Source organism: Cyanistes caeruleus, chromosome 15 (assembly GCF_971803275.1).
Source record: "Cyanistes caeruleus chromosome 15, bCyaCae1.hap1.1, whole genome shotgun sequence".
In the NCBI taxonomy this organism is placed as follows: Eukaryota; Metazoa; Chordata; class Aves; order Passeriformes; family Paridae; genus Cyanistes; species Cyanistes caeruleus.
The window spans coordinates 11390130-11408629 of NC_141715.1; the positions used below are offsets into that span (position 1 = coordinate 11390130).

The following is an 18500-nucleotide window of genomic DNA, read 5'->3' on the forward strand; positions in this document are numbered from 1 at the left end:
CCACTCTCTAAAATTACTCCTATGTTATACTTAAACATCTTTTATACATCAGCAACAGGACAACACATGCTGCAACTCAGTAAATCAAATTCAGAGCCTTGGGAAGCATTTACTTGATTAAATGCACAGGTGCTTTGAGGTGACTGCAAACCCTGGCATAAAGCAAAAAGCACCACTGGCGCAGCAGGTTCAGTACAGAGCTATCTTTGAGTCACAGCATGGAGGTCAGTGGCTGCCGAGTCCCTTCCTACATATCCACACCCACTCCTGAGCCCAGGCATGTGAGCAATGGCCATCCAGCTGCAGCCCTTCGAACCTTGTGGAACCAAAATCCACAGAATCACATATATGTCAACATTGCTATTACTTCCCATGGTAAAAAGCCATGGTGGTTCCCACTGTCTGCCTGGCAAGAAGACCTTTTAATTTTTTTAATGTACAAGGATAACACTAGCACAGTAACAAGACCACGACTCCCTTCAAGAGGCTGAGTGCTCATGGGAAATATGCTGGAAGAGCTTTTTAAAAATAACTACTCAACAGTAAAGTCTTAGCAGGGATGGGGACTTCAAGTTAGTGTTAACTGCAATATCAGGTCAGAAGGAAAGGATGCTGTGTAACAAAACAGCCACACTTTTATGGGCAAGCAGGTTTCCCAGGAGACAAGCATGAGATGATACATGAAAACTATCTGTGCCATGTTTTAAATGGGTAAGACAATGCTCTATAAGCCAGTTCAGCATTCTTCTCAATTCCCAATGCACGTTCTCAAGTTTGTAGTTAAATTCTATGAATTTATTAGGAGAAATATCCATCTGTTTGGGGCTTGTTTGGTTCATTTGAGATTTTTTAATTGTCAGTATTTTTTATACAAATTTACTTTCAGATATTTCAAGCACTGACCAGAATTCATCACTACTATCATGTATGTCTCTGATAACGTGAGCCAGGGGCTGGTGACAGCAGCTGAACATGAGCCAGCCCTGTGCCCTGGTGGCCAAGAATGCCAATGGCCCCTGGCCTGGATCAGGAATGGTGTGGCCAGAGGAGCAGGGAGGTCATTCTCCCCCTGTACTCAGCACTGGTGAGGGCACACCTTGAGTGCTGTGTCCAGTTCTGGCCCCTCAGTTTAGGAAGGACCTTGAGACTCTTGAGAGTGTCCAGAGGAGGCAACGAGGCTGGTGAGGGGCTGGGAACACAAACCCTGTGAGGAACGGCTGAGGGAGCTGGGGTTGTTTAGCCTGGAGAAAAGGAGACTCAGAGGTGACCTCATCACTCTCTACAACCTCCTGAAAGGTGGCTGTGGGCAGGTGGGGTCGGTCTCTTTCTCCAGGCAGCAACTGAAGAATGAGAGGACACAGTCTCAAGCTGTGCCAAGGGAAATTTAGGTTGGCTATTGGGAAAAAGGTTTTCATGGAAAGAATGATAAAGCACTGGAATTGTCTGTGTGGGGAGGTGGTGGAGTCACCATCTGTGGATGTGTTTAAAAATAGACTGGATGTGGCACTCAGTCTAGTTGTGGTGTTCGGGCATGGGTTAGACTTGATGATCTTGAAGATCTCTTCCAACCTAGTCATTCTGTTGAAATGTTGAAAATGTATTTCTTATGTTCATTTAACCTAATGCTAGAACCAGTGACACTGCAAAATCTCACTCAGTTGATAAATCTCTTTTCTAACCATAGACCAGAAATTTAGTGAACAATGTCAGCAGTTTAATAACTCTCCTGTTAAGGTGAAATGTTTTTTCTCCTGCTGCCCCTCCAAGGTGACAAAAGAGAAATTACATGAACATCAGTACTGCATTACAGAAACCATTCTTTGGAATGGTCTGAAATTTAGATGGGAGTCTGTTTATATTGATCTACATTTCACAGAGACACAAACTGAGGCAATAACCATCTTGCTTATAATGGCTCCCCTTTTAGAATTTTCTACAGTAACCAACTCAAATTTTGGATGCTGAAAGCATTGCAAGTTGGTTAGTGGTACAGTGGATCTGTCTCAGCTTTCCATTTACTCCAAGTCTTCTATAAACAGATTCAAACATGACTGCAGTGACTTAAAAGGGCATTAATAATTTCTCTGTTCTTTGAATACCAGAGACACTCCTAAATTCAGAATACCAGCACCTTGCTCAGAGGGCAAACTGCATATTATGCAAAGGCTTTGCATTTTCTGTGTTAGGTAACAGAAACCATGCTCTGGGTCAAGCCTACAACTCTGTCTGGCGGAAAACCAGGTTCCCTTCAGGTTCTTCCTGCTTCTTTTTAGGTCACTTCTTCATTCACATTTCTGGCTGTTTATATCTTGGAAACCTTGACATATGCCAGACACAGCCCTAAGAGTCCCTCTCTCTCAGCATCACTTCTTTGTGTCAATCCCAAAGGCTCACCATCCCCCAGCCCCTGCTTCAAGTAGAGGGGTATGTATCCCTGTATTGCCAGAAACAATAAGTACTTGCTAAACAGACACCTGGGGTAGAACTCTCATTGCTAGGAAAAGAACTGTAGCTTTTGAAAAGTAACCATTTAATTGTACCTGCAGCACAGGATCTTTCCTAAACAAGCAAAAAGCAAAATAGACCAAATTGCCCTAGTATTTGCAAAAAATTATCAGGAACACAGCAGTGATACTTCAAAGAAAACAAGCCTTTAAATTATAAGTAAAATATATAAAATCTGTGACTTCTTTGGAGAACAAACCCAGAAAATGTTTGAACACAGAAATGTCAATACTATTGTGTGAAAGAAGCAATAATAGAAAATCTGGGGAGCAGAATGGCCATGAAAGACAGATGAAATCAAAGAAGAAATAAAATTTTAAGGAATCGTTTTCATTAGTTGTGCCTAAATTGCTCCTGTTATTTCTTGCAAACCATAAAAACAAATTAATGCATGAGTAGAAAAGAAAAGCAAAACAATAAAGCAGTAAAATTTATTTTCTACCCATCACATACAAATTACACTCGAATTCTAGTTACTAAAAGAGAACAGCTTTTAGTGAAACTTCAATACCTGTAAATTCTGACCTAAGTTCTGACAAGTTTACGGACTGAAAAGTCTGAGAATCTCTTGAACACATGAAGAATGACTTACAGTTACCCACATAAATCTGGCACTGCAAATTTCACATGTTGTTAGTAGGAATGAAGATGAAAATTCAGTGCTCCTGGCTGTGATTTGCTTGAAGGTTTCAGGCAATGCTTGGTACAGGTGTTCTTAAAAGAAGAAAGTGCATGTGCAAATCCTGCTTCTTAGCAACAAGATGTGATCATCGTATTGGATTTAAAAGGCAGGTGATGAATCACAAAACCCTTATAAATAAGGAGATGGCAATACGCCCTCTTTGCGCAATGTAAATGCCACAAGAGGAGATGGAAAGGGAACTATCACATAGGTAAGCTACCACCATCTGCACAATTAATATATGCTCTAAGCAACGAGGGAGTGGGAGGAAAAGAATCATCACTTATGACTATATAGTCATTAGCCAAGATCCTCATCTTCGTTAGACAAATAAATTAAAATTCACATTTACTGAAGCTGTCACAGTGGCTCCAAAACAATACTCTAAAAATGGTCCCACTGGGTTTGGATGAAAATGATGCCTATTGAAAGAGCAATTGGTAAGCAGAAGCATGACTTCAAATACACTGACAATCCTGGGCTGTTAACCTAAGGCAACCCTCCTCCCTGCCTCCCTCTTCTACAATAAGGAGAGAAAAAAATAAAGCACATGCTAAATTTTAGTGAAAAACAATGACTCAGGATAATAAAAGTCTGTAATTCAATTAAAAACTGACTACAAAAACACACCACTTTTCCAAAAGTTTTGGAGCTTGGAGAGATTTTACATTAGAAAATTTCTAAACAGAAAGCTTGAATGAGCACAGTGATGAGGTAGAATAGTAAAACTGAGGAAAGCCAGAAGGGGAGAGGATAGTGCATTTTTTAAACAATCATAAGAATGCAGGAAAACTTGGTCAGTGCTAAGACTATGTTTAATGGATTAAAAATCGGAGCGGGGGGTGTAGGGGTGCTATTTTCATTACTACTCAATATTGAAATAACAAAAAGTTATGATCAAATAGAGAAGGGGAATGTTTTTTCCCAACACTGACCCTTTGCACCAAGATTGAGAGGGACTTGTTTACCTAAATGGAAACTCTCCCATGTTCCTGGGCACAAACCATCTTTACTAAAACATTTTTAGTAGATAAATTCCCTGATGCAGAGCTGAGACCCTGTTCTAACTGGCACCACACTTGCTGAATTAAAGACCATAGATTGTCACACTAGGCCTGACCTGTAAACGTATTTTAAAAAGTACCTTGAACATCATGGGCTGGTAAAAGGTGCTTAACAACAAACAGCTGCATGGAATAAAACTTTTCACCTGCTCATCCCTGTCTAAGCTAATGAGCAAAATGAATACCCTGCTCATTTCTCTCAACTGAAACAGAATTTTAAAAGTCTCAAGGCATAAGGATACTTTATAAATAGGCTTTTAGTTTAGGGGTTGCACTATGGGCACAATATTAAATTTGCCACATTCCCACTCTATTTTGCAGGAATGGGAAATCTGGGATTCTAGCAGTGATATTCAATCCAGCAGGCTCTCCAGGTTTATCAGCTTGGCCATTACACATCTAACATCACACAATCTACTGATCCAATACTTTACAAAGCAAACAAAAACCTGTTTTTATTACATATTGCACCAACAAATACAACTTAATAAAAAATTATCCTAGTGAAAAAACAGCTTTACCAATGCTTTTTTTCTTTCATATGGGTAAGTAATAATTATCTTTGCCTATCTGAAGTTTGAGCATGCATCCATTAGTCATGTATATTATAATTGCTTTATATTGATGTAATATCCATACCTTCCTCTGAACAAATTACTAACAAGGTTCTATAATACCTGTAATTGCAGGTAACATTTAATATTTACTTTCATTCTTGACATTACAGTAACTACTCTCTATGCTCTTTTACTTGTCTTCATTTCTGTGGGGTAGTGTTCCCCACTGCTAGCTACTTCAGTGCCTTGGTTCAGGCACTAAAATTGCAATTTTATTAGCAATCCTATAAATCATAAATATAGATTGTACTGAAATTAAAGCCATATTGAAATAAAATGGAAAGATGAACCCTAATGAAACTTAAGTGAGGTGAAGTAGAGAAGATGTGGCCAGATAAGATAGCTGGAATGGGAGTCTCTACAAAGATCTTTAAATGCTCAATCAGAGTTTAGTTCCTTCTAAGCATTGTAACTTGCCTGTCAGATTTTTCAGAGGTTTTTTTTGTTTGTTTGTTTGTTTTAAAGCTAGATAGTTTTTCTAAAAATCATCATTTTGAATACTACAGTATATGCATCTGGAAATTACTCTAGGACCCTTCAAAGCTAGGCTAAGTTTTTTTGTATTTGTATTATTGCAAACATATATAACTTCAAAATAAGAACACGTTCATGAACAGCAGCATTCAACATTTTATCCATATCCTTCAGCCTGAATAATGAGCAAATAATTTACTTGAAATTATACTGTGACTTCTGTGTAACATAAAACCACCTTGAATCAGAAGATGAAGATGGAAGGCTATGAAAAAGTAATCTTGAGTATATCTTCAGAATCTCTTTCTTCAAAAAGAAATAAACTACTCTGGATAGGAGAAGGGGTGGATGTTTCTTTAATACACAGCAGTGTCCTCAGAAAATTCTTTTTCAAATAAATATTGCAGCTCTTGAATGCATTTCTGGAAGGCATAGCAAAGTTACATGAAAATCACTAATGTCATATCTTTCTGATAGCTACTCTACCACCTCTTTAAAATCCAACAACAAAAGTCATCTCTCTGTTGTATGTGTCATTTCTCCAGCAACACTAATTCCATGAAACAATATTCAAAGGCATTTCAGGATAACCATAATGCAATATTTGTAATACATTACAATTGTATATGCTTTGGAGACCCCCTTGTAGAAGCAGCCCACAGACTGGTGTTTAAAGATGCACAGTGCTTTACTCTCAGTTGTTTGCCAAGAATAAGATAAACCCTGGGATGGAACTATGAAATAAGCTCCTGTCATGTGTAATGAAAAATAGAAGGAGAGAGGGATAAATATTCAGTATTTGCCTCCTGGCCTTTGTCTTGTTTTCCATCTTGTGCACTGATGGCCATCTCTGCTTTTTACAGAGAGAACCAAAGGGAAAAGACAATGAGCCATCTTCTAGAGAGTGAAAGATACGATGAAAACACAGGTGATGATTTCTCCCTGAAAGGACAGAGCTTATCAGCTAGGTCTAACAATAATTTACCTCCTCACCTGACCATAAACAAATGTTCTACAGTCATCTGAGTTGAAGGGATTTCTAAGTTCTTTCCAAGTAGTTTTCATTGTCTGAAATTTGTAATATTTCAGTAAAAATATCTATGTGGTAGACTGTAACAAGCTTTATGATTACAGTAAGTTAATGCTTAAATGTTTTCTTGGTTTCTCACATCAGCAGAAGCATTCCAAATTTTGTTGTTTCTTCCTCTGCAGTATCAGCCATATTGCCTTGCTATTATTCTATTCTGTTATTCTAAAGACTAATCTAAAGACTATTATTCTAAAGAGCACATAAAAAAAACCCCAAAGCTACACAAAGATCTATTGCTGATAGCTAATTTTTGCTAGCATTTCTACCAGTAAAAAATGCTGTAAAAACCTGCATGACAAAGAAATTCACACTAGCAAAGGACAAAAAGAGAGGACAGAATTTGTGGATGTCAACATTGTGATAAATAACATTTTCCTTCTAGCTCCAACATTTCTGATGGTTACCCAGATATCTCCACATGGGGACAAGGTTCTGGATTGACAGAAACAACCGAAGTAGCTTAAAAAGTTATGATCCCTAAAAGAGAAGCCAGCCAAATAATGCTGGACCACTTGGTCCTAACCCTTCTGTTCCAGTTTCCATTAATGCAAATTAAACTGAGATTTCAAAGTGTTTTTCCAACAGCTATACATCCCTTGTTTTTCTCTATTCTGACACTGGAGAGAATGCACCATGACATTTTTCAATGTATATTAAATAAATTTTCCATTACCACTTTAAACAGAAAAAAAGCTGGCATGCAACACCTTCTCCAGTAAAGATATCTTAGTCTTAGTAGGGATTGTTAAGGTCTGCCACTACTTTTTTATGTGAAAACAAATATTAGCTTTATAATCCCCAGTGGGTTTACAACCCTGCAAAGTGCTTTGAGAAAAGGAGATTTTTCCACATTAAAAGGTCACATGCTTTCATGTGCCTTTCACTTTTCAAGATAAATTTTTGGAGCAAATATTTTAAAATGTCAGAGTTTTAATAAACAGTCCTGAGACTGATCCCTGTCAGTGAATGAAAACAAACCCATGAGCTGTAAGTATTTTTTTGAGCAACACACATGAAGAGCAGGGGAGCATTGTGCAGCAGAAAAAATTATCATCTAGTTGCCATTGTGGAAAGACAGGGGGATCACTGGCACAACTGCAGGGCTCTGTTCAGGGCCCCTCCATGCAAGGAAGACACAGAGGTATTGGAGCAAATCCAGAGAAGGGCAGTGAAGCTGAGGCAGGGTTTGGAACCTGTGTCTCACATGCAGCACCTGAGGGACCTGCAAGGGCTCAGCCTGGAGAAATGGAGCCTCAGTGGAGACCTCTCACTCTTTACAGCTCCCTGGCAGGAGGTTGTAGCCAGGTGAGGGCTATTCTCTTCTACCAAGTAACAAGCAAAAAACAAGAGTAAACAGCCTTAGGTTGAACTAGGAGAGGTGTAGATTGCATATTAAGAAATATTTCTTTACTGTGAGGGCTCTTAAGCATGGTAATAGGCTGCCCTAAAGAGGTGCAGTCACTAGCCCTGGAGGGATTTCAAAGACTTGTGGATGTGTCAGGAGCAGCCACCATAAAAAAAGATATGGTAAGCTGTTGAAGGATGTCATGTGTATTCAATATTATGCAATTGCTGCCGTTTTTTTAAAAAAGGTGTTCTCAAAAATGACATACTATACCACACGAAGATGGAGAAAACAGTGACCCCTCAGAAGCTAAGCAGGATAAGGCACTCTGGCAAACCCTCCCTGTGAAATGCTCAATGTGGACTTACAGCCCATATGTGAGAATAATTTAGAGTCCTGGAGATTTGCTTGATTCTGAACAACTGCCAGAAAAGATCATGTCCACAGAATACAAACCATGGGGATCACTGATTACACCACCTTGAAACACCTTCTGCTACTGAAACAGCGATTTCTGGGGAAACAGTCTCCAGGTAACATCAGTGAGGTGATTGCTGAAGTCCTTTTTCTTCTGACACAAGGAACATGCCTCATGTAGTTCTTTCCTTGTGATTTGATCTCACAGTCTCCTCCTGGCCCTGAGACATTCTTGCCATCTGCTTGTACAGATGGCACGTTCATGTAAATTTTAAAAAAGAGCTTTCCAAACATTTTCTACTCTCCCTCTTTTCAGATAGTTCTAGACTAGCAGATGCAGTAAATGTTCTAGGAATGACTCTTCAGAAAGATAAAAAAGCAGCAGAAAAACAAATTTATGATCTTACACAAGTAATTTAGAGGAGAAAAAAAAATCTAGTCACTGAACAGCAAGTAGAAATATCTGCATTATAGTCTAAAAAATCACTGACAGGCATAGTTTCAAAGTGCTCTTCTGCAGAGCCATACACACAACCTGAGTTTGGAGAACTTACCTGGAAGCACAAACCCCCAGAATTTCTTATAACTTATCATAGTCTCCTTCTAAGCAGGACTAAAAACTGCTCAAAGGAAAGTTCTCTTCAATTACTTTGCAAATTGAAGACCACAAGAAATTTCAGTTCTCAGAGAAATAAAGAAATAGATGTAAGAGATGCAAGGGAAAAAAAAAACCCAACAAACCCCTTACACTTCAGGAGCTTAAATAATTCTTATCTCTCAGAAAACATATTACCATTCTGTAAAACTTAATAACAAAGTAGGAAAAAACATTGGGTGAACAAATCAACAGTTGTCTTCCCGGAAAATGCATTAAAACAAAGGAAATGTTTTTTGGGTGAAAAAAATATCACCTAAACTAGATATTTAACCAGAATAAAAATTAAATCCAAGTACATACACCTTCAGATAAGACATTTGGTAGGGAAAAACCCCATATTCTTTCATTCAATAAATAGTATTCTACAGTGTCTTACATTAAAAGTGTAAAATAGAAGTTTCATCTGTAAAATCACAACAACTAGAACGTGATTATGCATGACCCACAAAAGGTATTATTAGTTCTACAGACAGTGCCCTTTTATTTTTCTGACACATGCAAGGACCCCAACCCTGCTCCTGCTTCTGAGATTCACCTCAGATTTTAACAATTTTAGTAAAAAAACAAACAATATGTGCAAGTAGAATTCATACATATACGAGAATACAGTATTTATTTATCAAATATATATAATGTATTTAAGCATGTGTTTGTACACACACATTTAGAATTTATCCAATTAGCTGAGTCTTGATCAGAGCATTCTGAGATTTCATACATGTCCTTCCAGATGGAAAAATCTCCCTTCTCAGGATCACCAATTACCAGCTCAAATAATACAATCAAAGACATTTCAGAACAGAAATGATAGTTTGCTGCAATTCTAAATTATATAAATTATTACATTTTAATTTAAGATTAAATGTTTGATGACCTCTATTGGTTTTTGGAATATGCAATACCCTTGGAGCAACTTAAACAATTTCATGGTTCTGTAGCTGATGGAGTTTTTCTTACTAATAAAGACTAAATGCCACAGTCTGTCTGTTAGGCAATAAAACTCAGATTTTTTTTTTCACTTCATTGCAATGTAATAATTTTGGATAATAGGGCTTTTAATGGAAGGATTCCTGTGACTTAAAGCTTTTTTTTTATATTAAACTTAATTGAATTAATTATTCATATACTAATGACTTAACAGCCACTTCATAAAAAAATAAAAGCAAAAGACCCTTCTGAATACTTTTCCCATACTTAAAATCTAGCAAAGGGACTGAAATAGGAAGATAACTTTGTTTTCTTTCAGATAGGGGAGATATTTAAAACACAACCACTCTCCCTCCAGCTGAGGATAAATGGTGAAAAGATGTCATTCCAAATAATGCAGAAAAATACATAATAATCTATGAGTCCTTAATTGAAAAGAGGTATTTCTGAGAGTCAATGATCTCCTTTTTTTTTCCCAGAAATTGCATCTTTCCTAAAACTGGCTCATTTTGTGAATGGGCTGCTACATAGGAGAAGTGGAACAATGTGATTCTGAGAAAACAAACCAGATTTGTATCTATAACCTGGCCATCCCAAGGTGCACATGAGAGCTGGCATTTTATAATTCTTCATAATAATGCTTGGCACTTATGTAGTGTTTTATGGGATCAAAGCACTTTACAAACTAATTAATTAATCTTCATAACACCCCTGTGAGAAGGTAGCTTTTAGTGTTCTAATTTACCAAATGGAGTAACTGAGCAGAGAAGCTGGATGATTTGTTTCACGTCCAACTCTTCACAGAAACAGTGTTATGAGAAATAAGAGTAGTTGCATTTCTCTGCTTTATTCCTTGGAACCTACAAAAGAACTATTTGCATTAGAAAGGAAACCAGCATCTTGGCCACACCTTGGGCCAGAGCAGATACCTTGTAACAACAATTAATTCACTTAAGAGACCCTCCAGGATTCAAGTTCCTTTCCTTTTGCTGGATCTATACTGACTGTACAAGAAAAGAGCTATGATCAGACTTGTCCTGCCCCAGGACTTCCAAATAATGAGACTGGAGTGGTAATGTTTCCTTGTTAATGCAGAAATTCTTTGTACTTGAAATTCTACATAATTGTACAGTATTCAGTTTTTTTTAAGTTTTTCAACAGCTACACGAGTTCAGTTTGAAATTATGTTTTACTATGTTTGCATTTATTTCTGCAAGTTTCCTGCTTTGACCACCTGCATGCAAGATTTAAGGGTTCTTACACATGTCTATGGGTACTAACAGACTTGAAAATCTGGACACAGAAATTGAATTCACTTAATTTCTTGTGCAAGAGTAAACAACTGCATGTCAGACTGTGAATTAGCTTTGGCAAGTGTTGGCAAAGGAAAAGTCAGTAATTGCATCTATAGGTGTGAGCATCAGCTAAAAAAAAACATTACCCACTTAATACAAGGGAAACGCTTCTTCAGAGATTGGTATTCTCATGTTCAAACAAGTCCAATAAAAATTACTTTTTACTTCCTCTTTGCAATGCCTATATATCCAAAATGAAAACTTGTATTTTTAATTAGAGAGCAGAAAGTTACTGATACTTCAGACATCCTAATAAAAATATGCATAATATTTACTTATTTATTTTAACAAATGCAACACTACTCTGAGATGCTGTTGGTGCTATGTATGCTACAGGGTACCTCATTATGTTTATTTCCTCTTCTTCCCTGAGGCTGGACAAGGCCCCAGTTGGCATAAAGGGCTGCACAGCTAAGAGAGGCACAAATGTGATAAAACCAGAAACACTTTCCCTCTTGACAGGTATGACAATCAAGAACAGAGCATCCAACACATTATCTTCTTACCTGAAAAGAAGTCCAGGTTCTTCCTATCTCTTCTGAAATCCCCAAAGTGAGAAAGATTTTGAGAAAATCTTTTGCTTAACATGAATGTACATTAAAAGTACTTAAACACTTTCTGTCCAGCTTCTGGAAATATAATATTGTAGCAAAAAGGTAGGACAGGCCTCTTGCTTTCTTGCAAAAGATCTTTTGGAATAACAAGGATATCTGAAATATTGCAGGCAGTCCAAAGACTTAATTTTAATTCAGAGAACCATAAAGTTTTAAGTGGCTGAAATGGATCTTAATTACCATCCAGTTCTAAACCCCCTGCCATGGACACTTCCCACCAGGTTGCTCGAGCCCTCTCACACCTGGCCTTGAACACTTCCAGAGTTCCAGACCATACAAATGATTGTATGATTTTAAAACTGAAAAATGGAGCTTAACCTCCAAATCATGCTTAGGATTTAATTAAAATTAAGCTCTATCAGCAAAAAAATAATTTCAAAAATTTTAAAAAAACAAAAAACCCCAAAAACCTCCCCAAAAACCTCCCCAAAAACCTCCCCAAAATAAACCAACCCCCGCAAAAAACAAACATTCTCCACCCCCCAAAAAAAACCTAATCATCCAAAAAAAACCCAAAAAACCCACCAAACCAGAAAAAAGGAAAAAATAGCAAAATAAAGATCAAATGCTTTACTGAAGGGTAGCTGGTATGAAAAATTCACCTCTCAAAGCATATGGTCTGAGAACTAAAGTTATTTGAGAAGCAATTGCTTTTAGAATTCTCCATTGGATTTCATAGACAATAAACTGCCTGTGAGGAGTTAAATTCCTGAACACATCGAATAATACAACAAAAATGCCCAGTGCTGTTTTACCAGAGCAAAATATCAGAGAACCTATTTTACTTGCTGAAGTGCAAATTTCCAAGCAGCTGAAACTGCTTGAGTGGACAGCAGAAGGCACAGCTGAGACAACACAAAATACAGTCATCCAGGACTGTTTAAGATTCATGTCTCAATGCTGATAGCAGGAAATAGAGAACAAAGCAAGGCCATCATACACATAATTCTCTCATTTGTGGGAGATTACTGTGTTCCATCAGTCAAATAGGAATTATTGCTGGCTGAGTTGGAGATTCATAGTTGGTAATGCATAAGATGAATCTTGGCAAGTAAAACTGTTGGCATTTCAAATGGGAAAAGTCTTTAATTTCTGAAAAAAAACCTCCTCTGTTCTTCTTCCTTTTGTTTATCTTTTGGCTAAAAAACACGGGAACATCATTACAGAAATTGGTTCATATCAGGAGTTCTATATGCATTCTATTTTTTTCTGTAAAAAACACCCATTTACAAAAAGCATAAAACCATCCTACTGAAGAGATACAAAAACATGTAATGCTCTTGGTCATGTAATTATCAGTTCTCTACCCACTGTCACAGAGCTCTCTTGTGAGGAATGTTGGGAGAAGTGTATGCAAGAATCAGTATCTCTGTAAACAGCCTGGTAATGGTGCAAAACCACACAAAACATCTTGACCTTCAGCTGTGTTTAGTTCTTGTCTAAACTAAATTTCCCCCCTTACTCGGACACATGACATCACAAGACTCTGCCAGCAAAGAGGCAAGTTCCAGAAAGACACTATAATGTAGTTATACACAAAGCAGTAATTCTAAATTTTCAAATTGAAGGATCTTACTTGTCACCATTCTCAAATCTTGCATTCTCATCCCTGGAAAAAAGTTCCAAAAACTTGGTGCTTTCAGAGGCTGCAACAATTGAAGAAGTGCTTCTTCCCCAGGGTTACACAGAAGAAAGCAGAAGACAGCTGAATTTTCCATCCACATTTTAGAACATGTTTGATGTCAAAAGTCAGGGGAAAATAGATAGATAGATAGATAGATAGATAGATAGATAGATAGATAGATAGATATAGATAGATAGATAGATATAGATAGATATAGATAGATAGATAGATAGATAGATAGATAGATAGATACAGATAGATAGATAGATACAGATAGATAGATATAGATAGATATGCACCCATTTCTGCTGCATGTATTTTATAAACCAGGTATTTTAACACTAAGAAATTAAAGCCGTATCTTTTCCTCATTTCTGACTGCATATTTATTCAAGCTTTACTCAACCCAGTGTAAATTATTTGCTATCCTAGATTTGAATGCCTAAATTTAATTTTCTAAATGTTGACAAATCACTAATATCCTCTTGCAAGTCATCTTAATTTCCAACATAGTAATTTTCCCTGTAATGACTCTTCATTTAAGACTACATGTTTACAATTTTCTACCATTTAGGTGATACTATTGAATGTCCTGGTCTTGGCAGCAATGAATAATTTTCCTGTCAGATGGAATATGAAAAAGATATGAAATAAAACATGTTTCCAAAACATAAATAGCTGGCAGTTATCCCTGAGGAATAAAAGTCCTTCTTAACTGAAAAACAACCAGCATGTCCTATTCTCTATAAAAAAAAAGTCAAGAACTCAGTTATGCCCTTAACTAATGCCCTGTTGCAGTGAAGAAGGCAGGCTAGGAGGACAACATACCAATCATTTAGATGGCTCCACTCATAATTAGCCATTTCTCTTTTTTCCCCTCCTTCTATCCCCTCTTTCAGTGACAGCATAATCCAGGTGCTCACAAAACTGCCTCTTACTCCTTCCTGAAATTTACCTTCCCAATGTCAAATCTAATCAGATGTGACATACACACCATGGATGTCACATCTCTGCTCATAAAAACAGAGAAAAATGTTAAGGGATCACTGCTTGCTGTATGAAGTAGAAATTCAACTATAGGGACACAAAAAAAGGGGATGGTTACATTTATACTGATGAGATCACTTGTAGTTCAGTTAATTTGGTAAATCAAATTTGGTTCAATCAAGATAAATGCAACCAAATTTACAGCAACATGTGTGTATGTAATGATGTTTATAAATAGATGTATGGGGAGGTAAAAAATTCAGACTGATACTTAAAGGAATCTCAGTTTGGAAAAATTAATCCCAAAGTAAGAATATGTGACTGCAAGTATCAGCTAAAGTAAATTAATGCAGCAACAACAGTAGTGATTTTCAGAATAATAGTGTACAGGGAGTTTTAGATATGTGAGAAATAAAACCCAGCATGAATTTTTTAAGATGTGGAAATTACGAATAAGCAAGAATTAAATATATCAGTACTGTGGACACTTGAAATAACAAAAACTCTGAGTTGAATTTAGATGAAATAGATAAAGCTACTTAAAGCTATAAAACTAAAACCTTACAATTAGAATGAGATCACTGATTGCCACTTGGTCCAGGGAAGGCAAAAGCAGAATATGGCCAGTAATTCTGTTGTGTTACCACTGGTGCATCTCCCCCATCCAGCCCAGGGTTCAGAAGACATTTTAGCCAGAAAGCCCAAGACCTACTGACCCGAGTCTGAGGAGGAGAAACCAGTTCTACATGTCACAAGACTTGTCTGTGGTTCATTAAGAATTAGGACATGTATTTTCTTAGCATGTCATCTATTAGGTATCTGTTATGTTCCATAGTCTCTAGCCCAGAACACAAAAGAACCAGTGGTGTCCTTCACCCCTGAGCTCTTCAGGTACACAGTTGCCACAGGAGTGAAGGCAATTGCAGTCCCCAGTGACAGTGCTGGCTCTGACAGCCATCCTGCCCCTGTCCTCAGGTACAATTCATTGCAGCACAGCAACAGAAAACCAGCAGAATTCACATCCATCATTCATCTTGTGCCAGCTTGCAAGGCAAAGAGAACACTTGAAATGCACCCAGTCTTAAAAGAGATGTAAGAATTGATAATCTCTAATGTGAGATTGCTAGGTATACCAGAATACTGGAAAATTATTTCCTAAAGTGAAATCTTTTATCTAGGAAAAAAAATCTGTCTAAATACCTTTAACTCTGGGCTGTGCACAAGTCCTACAATAGAAAAAAAATCCCATTTTAGAATTATTCTAAAACCTTTTTGGGTAACATATTGTGATTGCAAGTATTGAAGAAAATAACTCAGGGAAAAAAGGCTCAAAGCATTAATAATGGTTCCTCTAATTACATTAAACAGCTTTAAGTAAAAAATAGACATCATTTCACTTTATTGCATCTCATAAAACACACTAAAACTGATTTGCTATTTATGCTGAATGAAAGGAAGGAAAAGTTTCACCCAAAACAATGAAGCAGTACCAACACTGGTTCAGCTCAAAAAAAAGAAACAAACAAAACCCTCAAAACCTTAAATGAAGTATATTTCATGAAAGGTTTCAAATTTCTGAAAAACAAATCAACATCAAAATGAAACTCCCAGAAAACAAAACTTTCTTTTACTTGATTCTTCTATGGACAATTTTTTATGAACTCTTCTTACTGTTTACGAACCATTTAAAACAATAGAAATTATTACAGATGGTTAAGTAGTCAGAATAAAAAAAGCCACAAATAGAAAAAAAAGTTAGCATTACTGAAGAAATTAAATCTGATATTTATTTCTAATTTGTTCTAGAAGCTAATAATAAAGATTTTAATTTCAGAATCTTTAACTGAAAACTACACCAAGACCGTTGCTATGCTCGCTCTCACTCCATTAATGTGTGTTCTGTAGCTGGTTTATATTTCACTTTAAACTACAACTGCATTTCAAGGAACCAAGTATCTGTTGGTTCACTGAACAACCACAAAAACTCCAGACTTGCTCCCAGCCATAGTGCCAGAGCCTGAACTGCTCCCACAGGAAACACAACTGGGCACAGCAAACATTGGCAAACACAACACCAAGCTCTGCAGCGTTTTCTGTTCTTAACCTGGACAATGCTTTCCTGATGTTTTGTTACCTACCCACATGGCACTGTCAGTCACCTTTTGCAGCTGTATTTTAAATCAATTTCTCAGCAATTATTTATTACTAATATATTAATTAGTAATTCCTAATTAATATTACTAAACAAACAATTCCCCAAGTTTTTAGAACTTCTCAAGAGTGAAGCCCCTTCGTTGATTTCTCCAGTCACCCCTGTCTGTACAAAACAACAGGCTGTAAAACATTGCAAGTCATACCTCATCTTAGTGAAAATAAGAAAGCTGATTCATCTGCCTAGCATACAAACCAATCTAATATTCAATCAAAAGTATTTTTAAAACATATCAGTTAAACTATCAGTTCAGCTGTCATATACATTTTTTGTTTTTTCCTCTAATCCTCATTTTGTATTTTGTATTTCAATTCCTTTGAAGAAGCAGTTCTAAACCAGGCTTTTAATCCAGAATGAGCATTTCAAGTAATATTTACAGTCTTATTTGTTCTTAATATAAGTCCCTGAACTGTACTAAAAATGGCAGTTTATCTCAGAAATTTGTATTAAAAAAAAAATCCTTAGATTTAGAATACATCTTTAGAACACTTGTTTGTTTTTTTTTCTCTAATATCACCAGTTATATAGAATACAACAATAAAAAGAAAATAATTGAAAAAAAAAAAGGAGCAAGAAATTATTTTTATTTTTAGCTTTTTAATCATGGTTTTAATATGAGACAGAAGAGTTAGAAATGGTTCATACTGACCTGAGTCCATAAAGGACTGTTCCATCTGGATGCAAACGAATCATTCTGTTCTTCACAGTGACACCATGAACAAATGACTTCTTGTCATTCAGGAAATAGGTATCAGGCACCCAGAGCTGATCAGCTACTCTGTTGTCCAGAGTAAGGTTTAGAGGTATTACATTATAGGACAGCCTCTTATCCCTCCACGCTTGCTGGAAGTACATTGTCAAGGTATAGTCCTGTGATTAGAAAAAACAAAGTTTGCATTGAAACAGATGGCATACATATGCACCAAAGTGACAATACAAATACACATGTATTCATTGTAACTGTTCCTAAAGGCAAAGATTTCTCTGCAGAATTTCCATAAATAAATTTATTTATTTTTACACTACTGAACATCTTGTATACACTTAATAAAAGCAGCGAGAACACAAAGAAGATGGGGTATTTACATTTCACGAATGACTTGGAAGTTCTCATTTCAATATTTAAAAATAAAATTTTAAAAATTATAGACATTTCACAGCTTGCAATTTCTGTAGCACTTGAAAAGCCTGGGAGTTCTAGGAAATAGGAACATTCACAGATCCAGATTTAATTTCACGGTCTCCACTGTATTCAATAGAGATCTGAATCAAATCTTCTGTCTCTGAAGTTGCAGTCACCACCCAAAGACTTCCCTAAATTAAAATCTCCTCAAAGTCTGCTAACTTTCCCTTGGGCACTGAAACCAATGGAAATTTTTTGAGATTCTTACACTCTTAATCTTAATTTTATAGATGAAGTAACTCTGGTTACTTCAGGGTCACAATTCAGACAGCGCAACTAGGATCCAGAAAAATCTGGAATTTTTCTTATTCTGCAGTTTCACAGACTGAACACCCCAGTAAGAAATCACTGAAATTGGGTTGCTGTGATTATTCTCTTTACAATGTACAATGTCTACCCTTGAACTAGGTAGGGCCTGTGAGAACTAGGGATATTTCAGCAGAGCTCTGTAAGCAATGACACAGCACATTGAAACTAAGTGACCCTGCCTCTTCTGCAGAACAGTCTGCGCTCACATGAATCAGTATAAACTGGTTTTTTATAGAAATGTGCATTTCAGTGGTGGAAACACTCTTATTTTTTTGCCTCATCCCTCCCCAAAAGAGCCCATGTACATGGGCTTCAAAACACCTCTTCAGTTTTCAGTGAAGCAGGGAGAAATTCATGTTCTGTTGTGAATAGTTACAGCATTTCTTCCTTACCAACACAAAGTACAAAAGGTATTGCTGTGCCATCAGTGTTCCTGT

General features: G+C 36.8%; 1 protein-coding gene across 8 annotated transcripts in view; it reads right to left on the bottom strand.

The window, feature by feature from the left end:
- Positions 1 to 18500, bottom strand: part of GABRB2 (gamma-aminobutyric acid type A receptor subunit beta2) — a 136606-nt gene that overhangs the window by 74890 nt on the left and 43216 nt on the right. For all 8 annotated transcript variants that reach the window (XM_086851277.1, XM_086851274.1, XM_086851275.1 and 5 more), the window contains one exon: positions 17221 to 17441. In XM_086851277.1, the coding sequence (XP_086707403.1) occupies positions 17221 to 17441 (221 nt within the window). The remainder of the gene's footprint in view (positions 1 to 17220; positions 17442 to 18500) is intronic.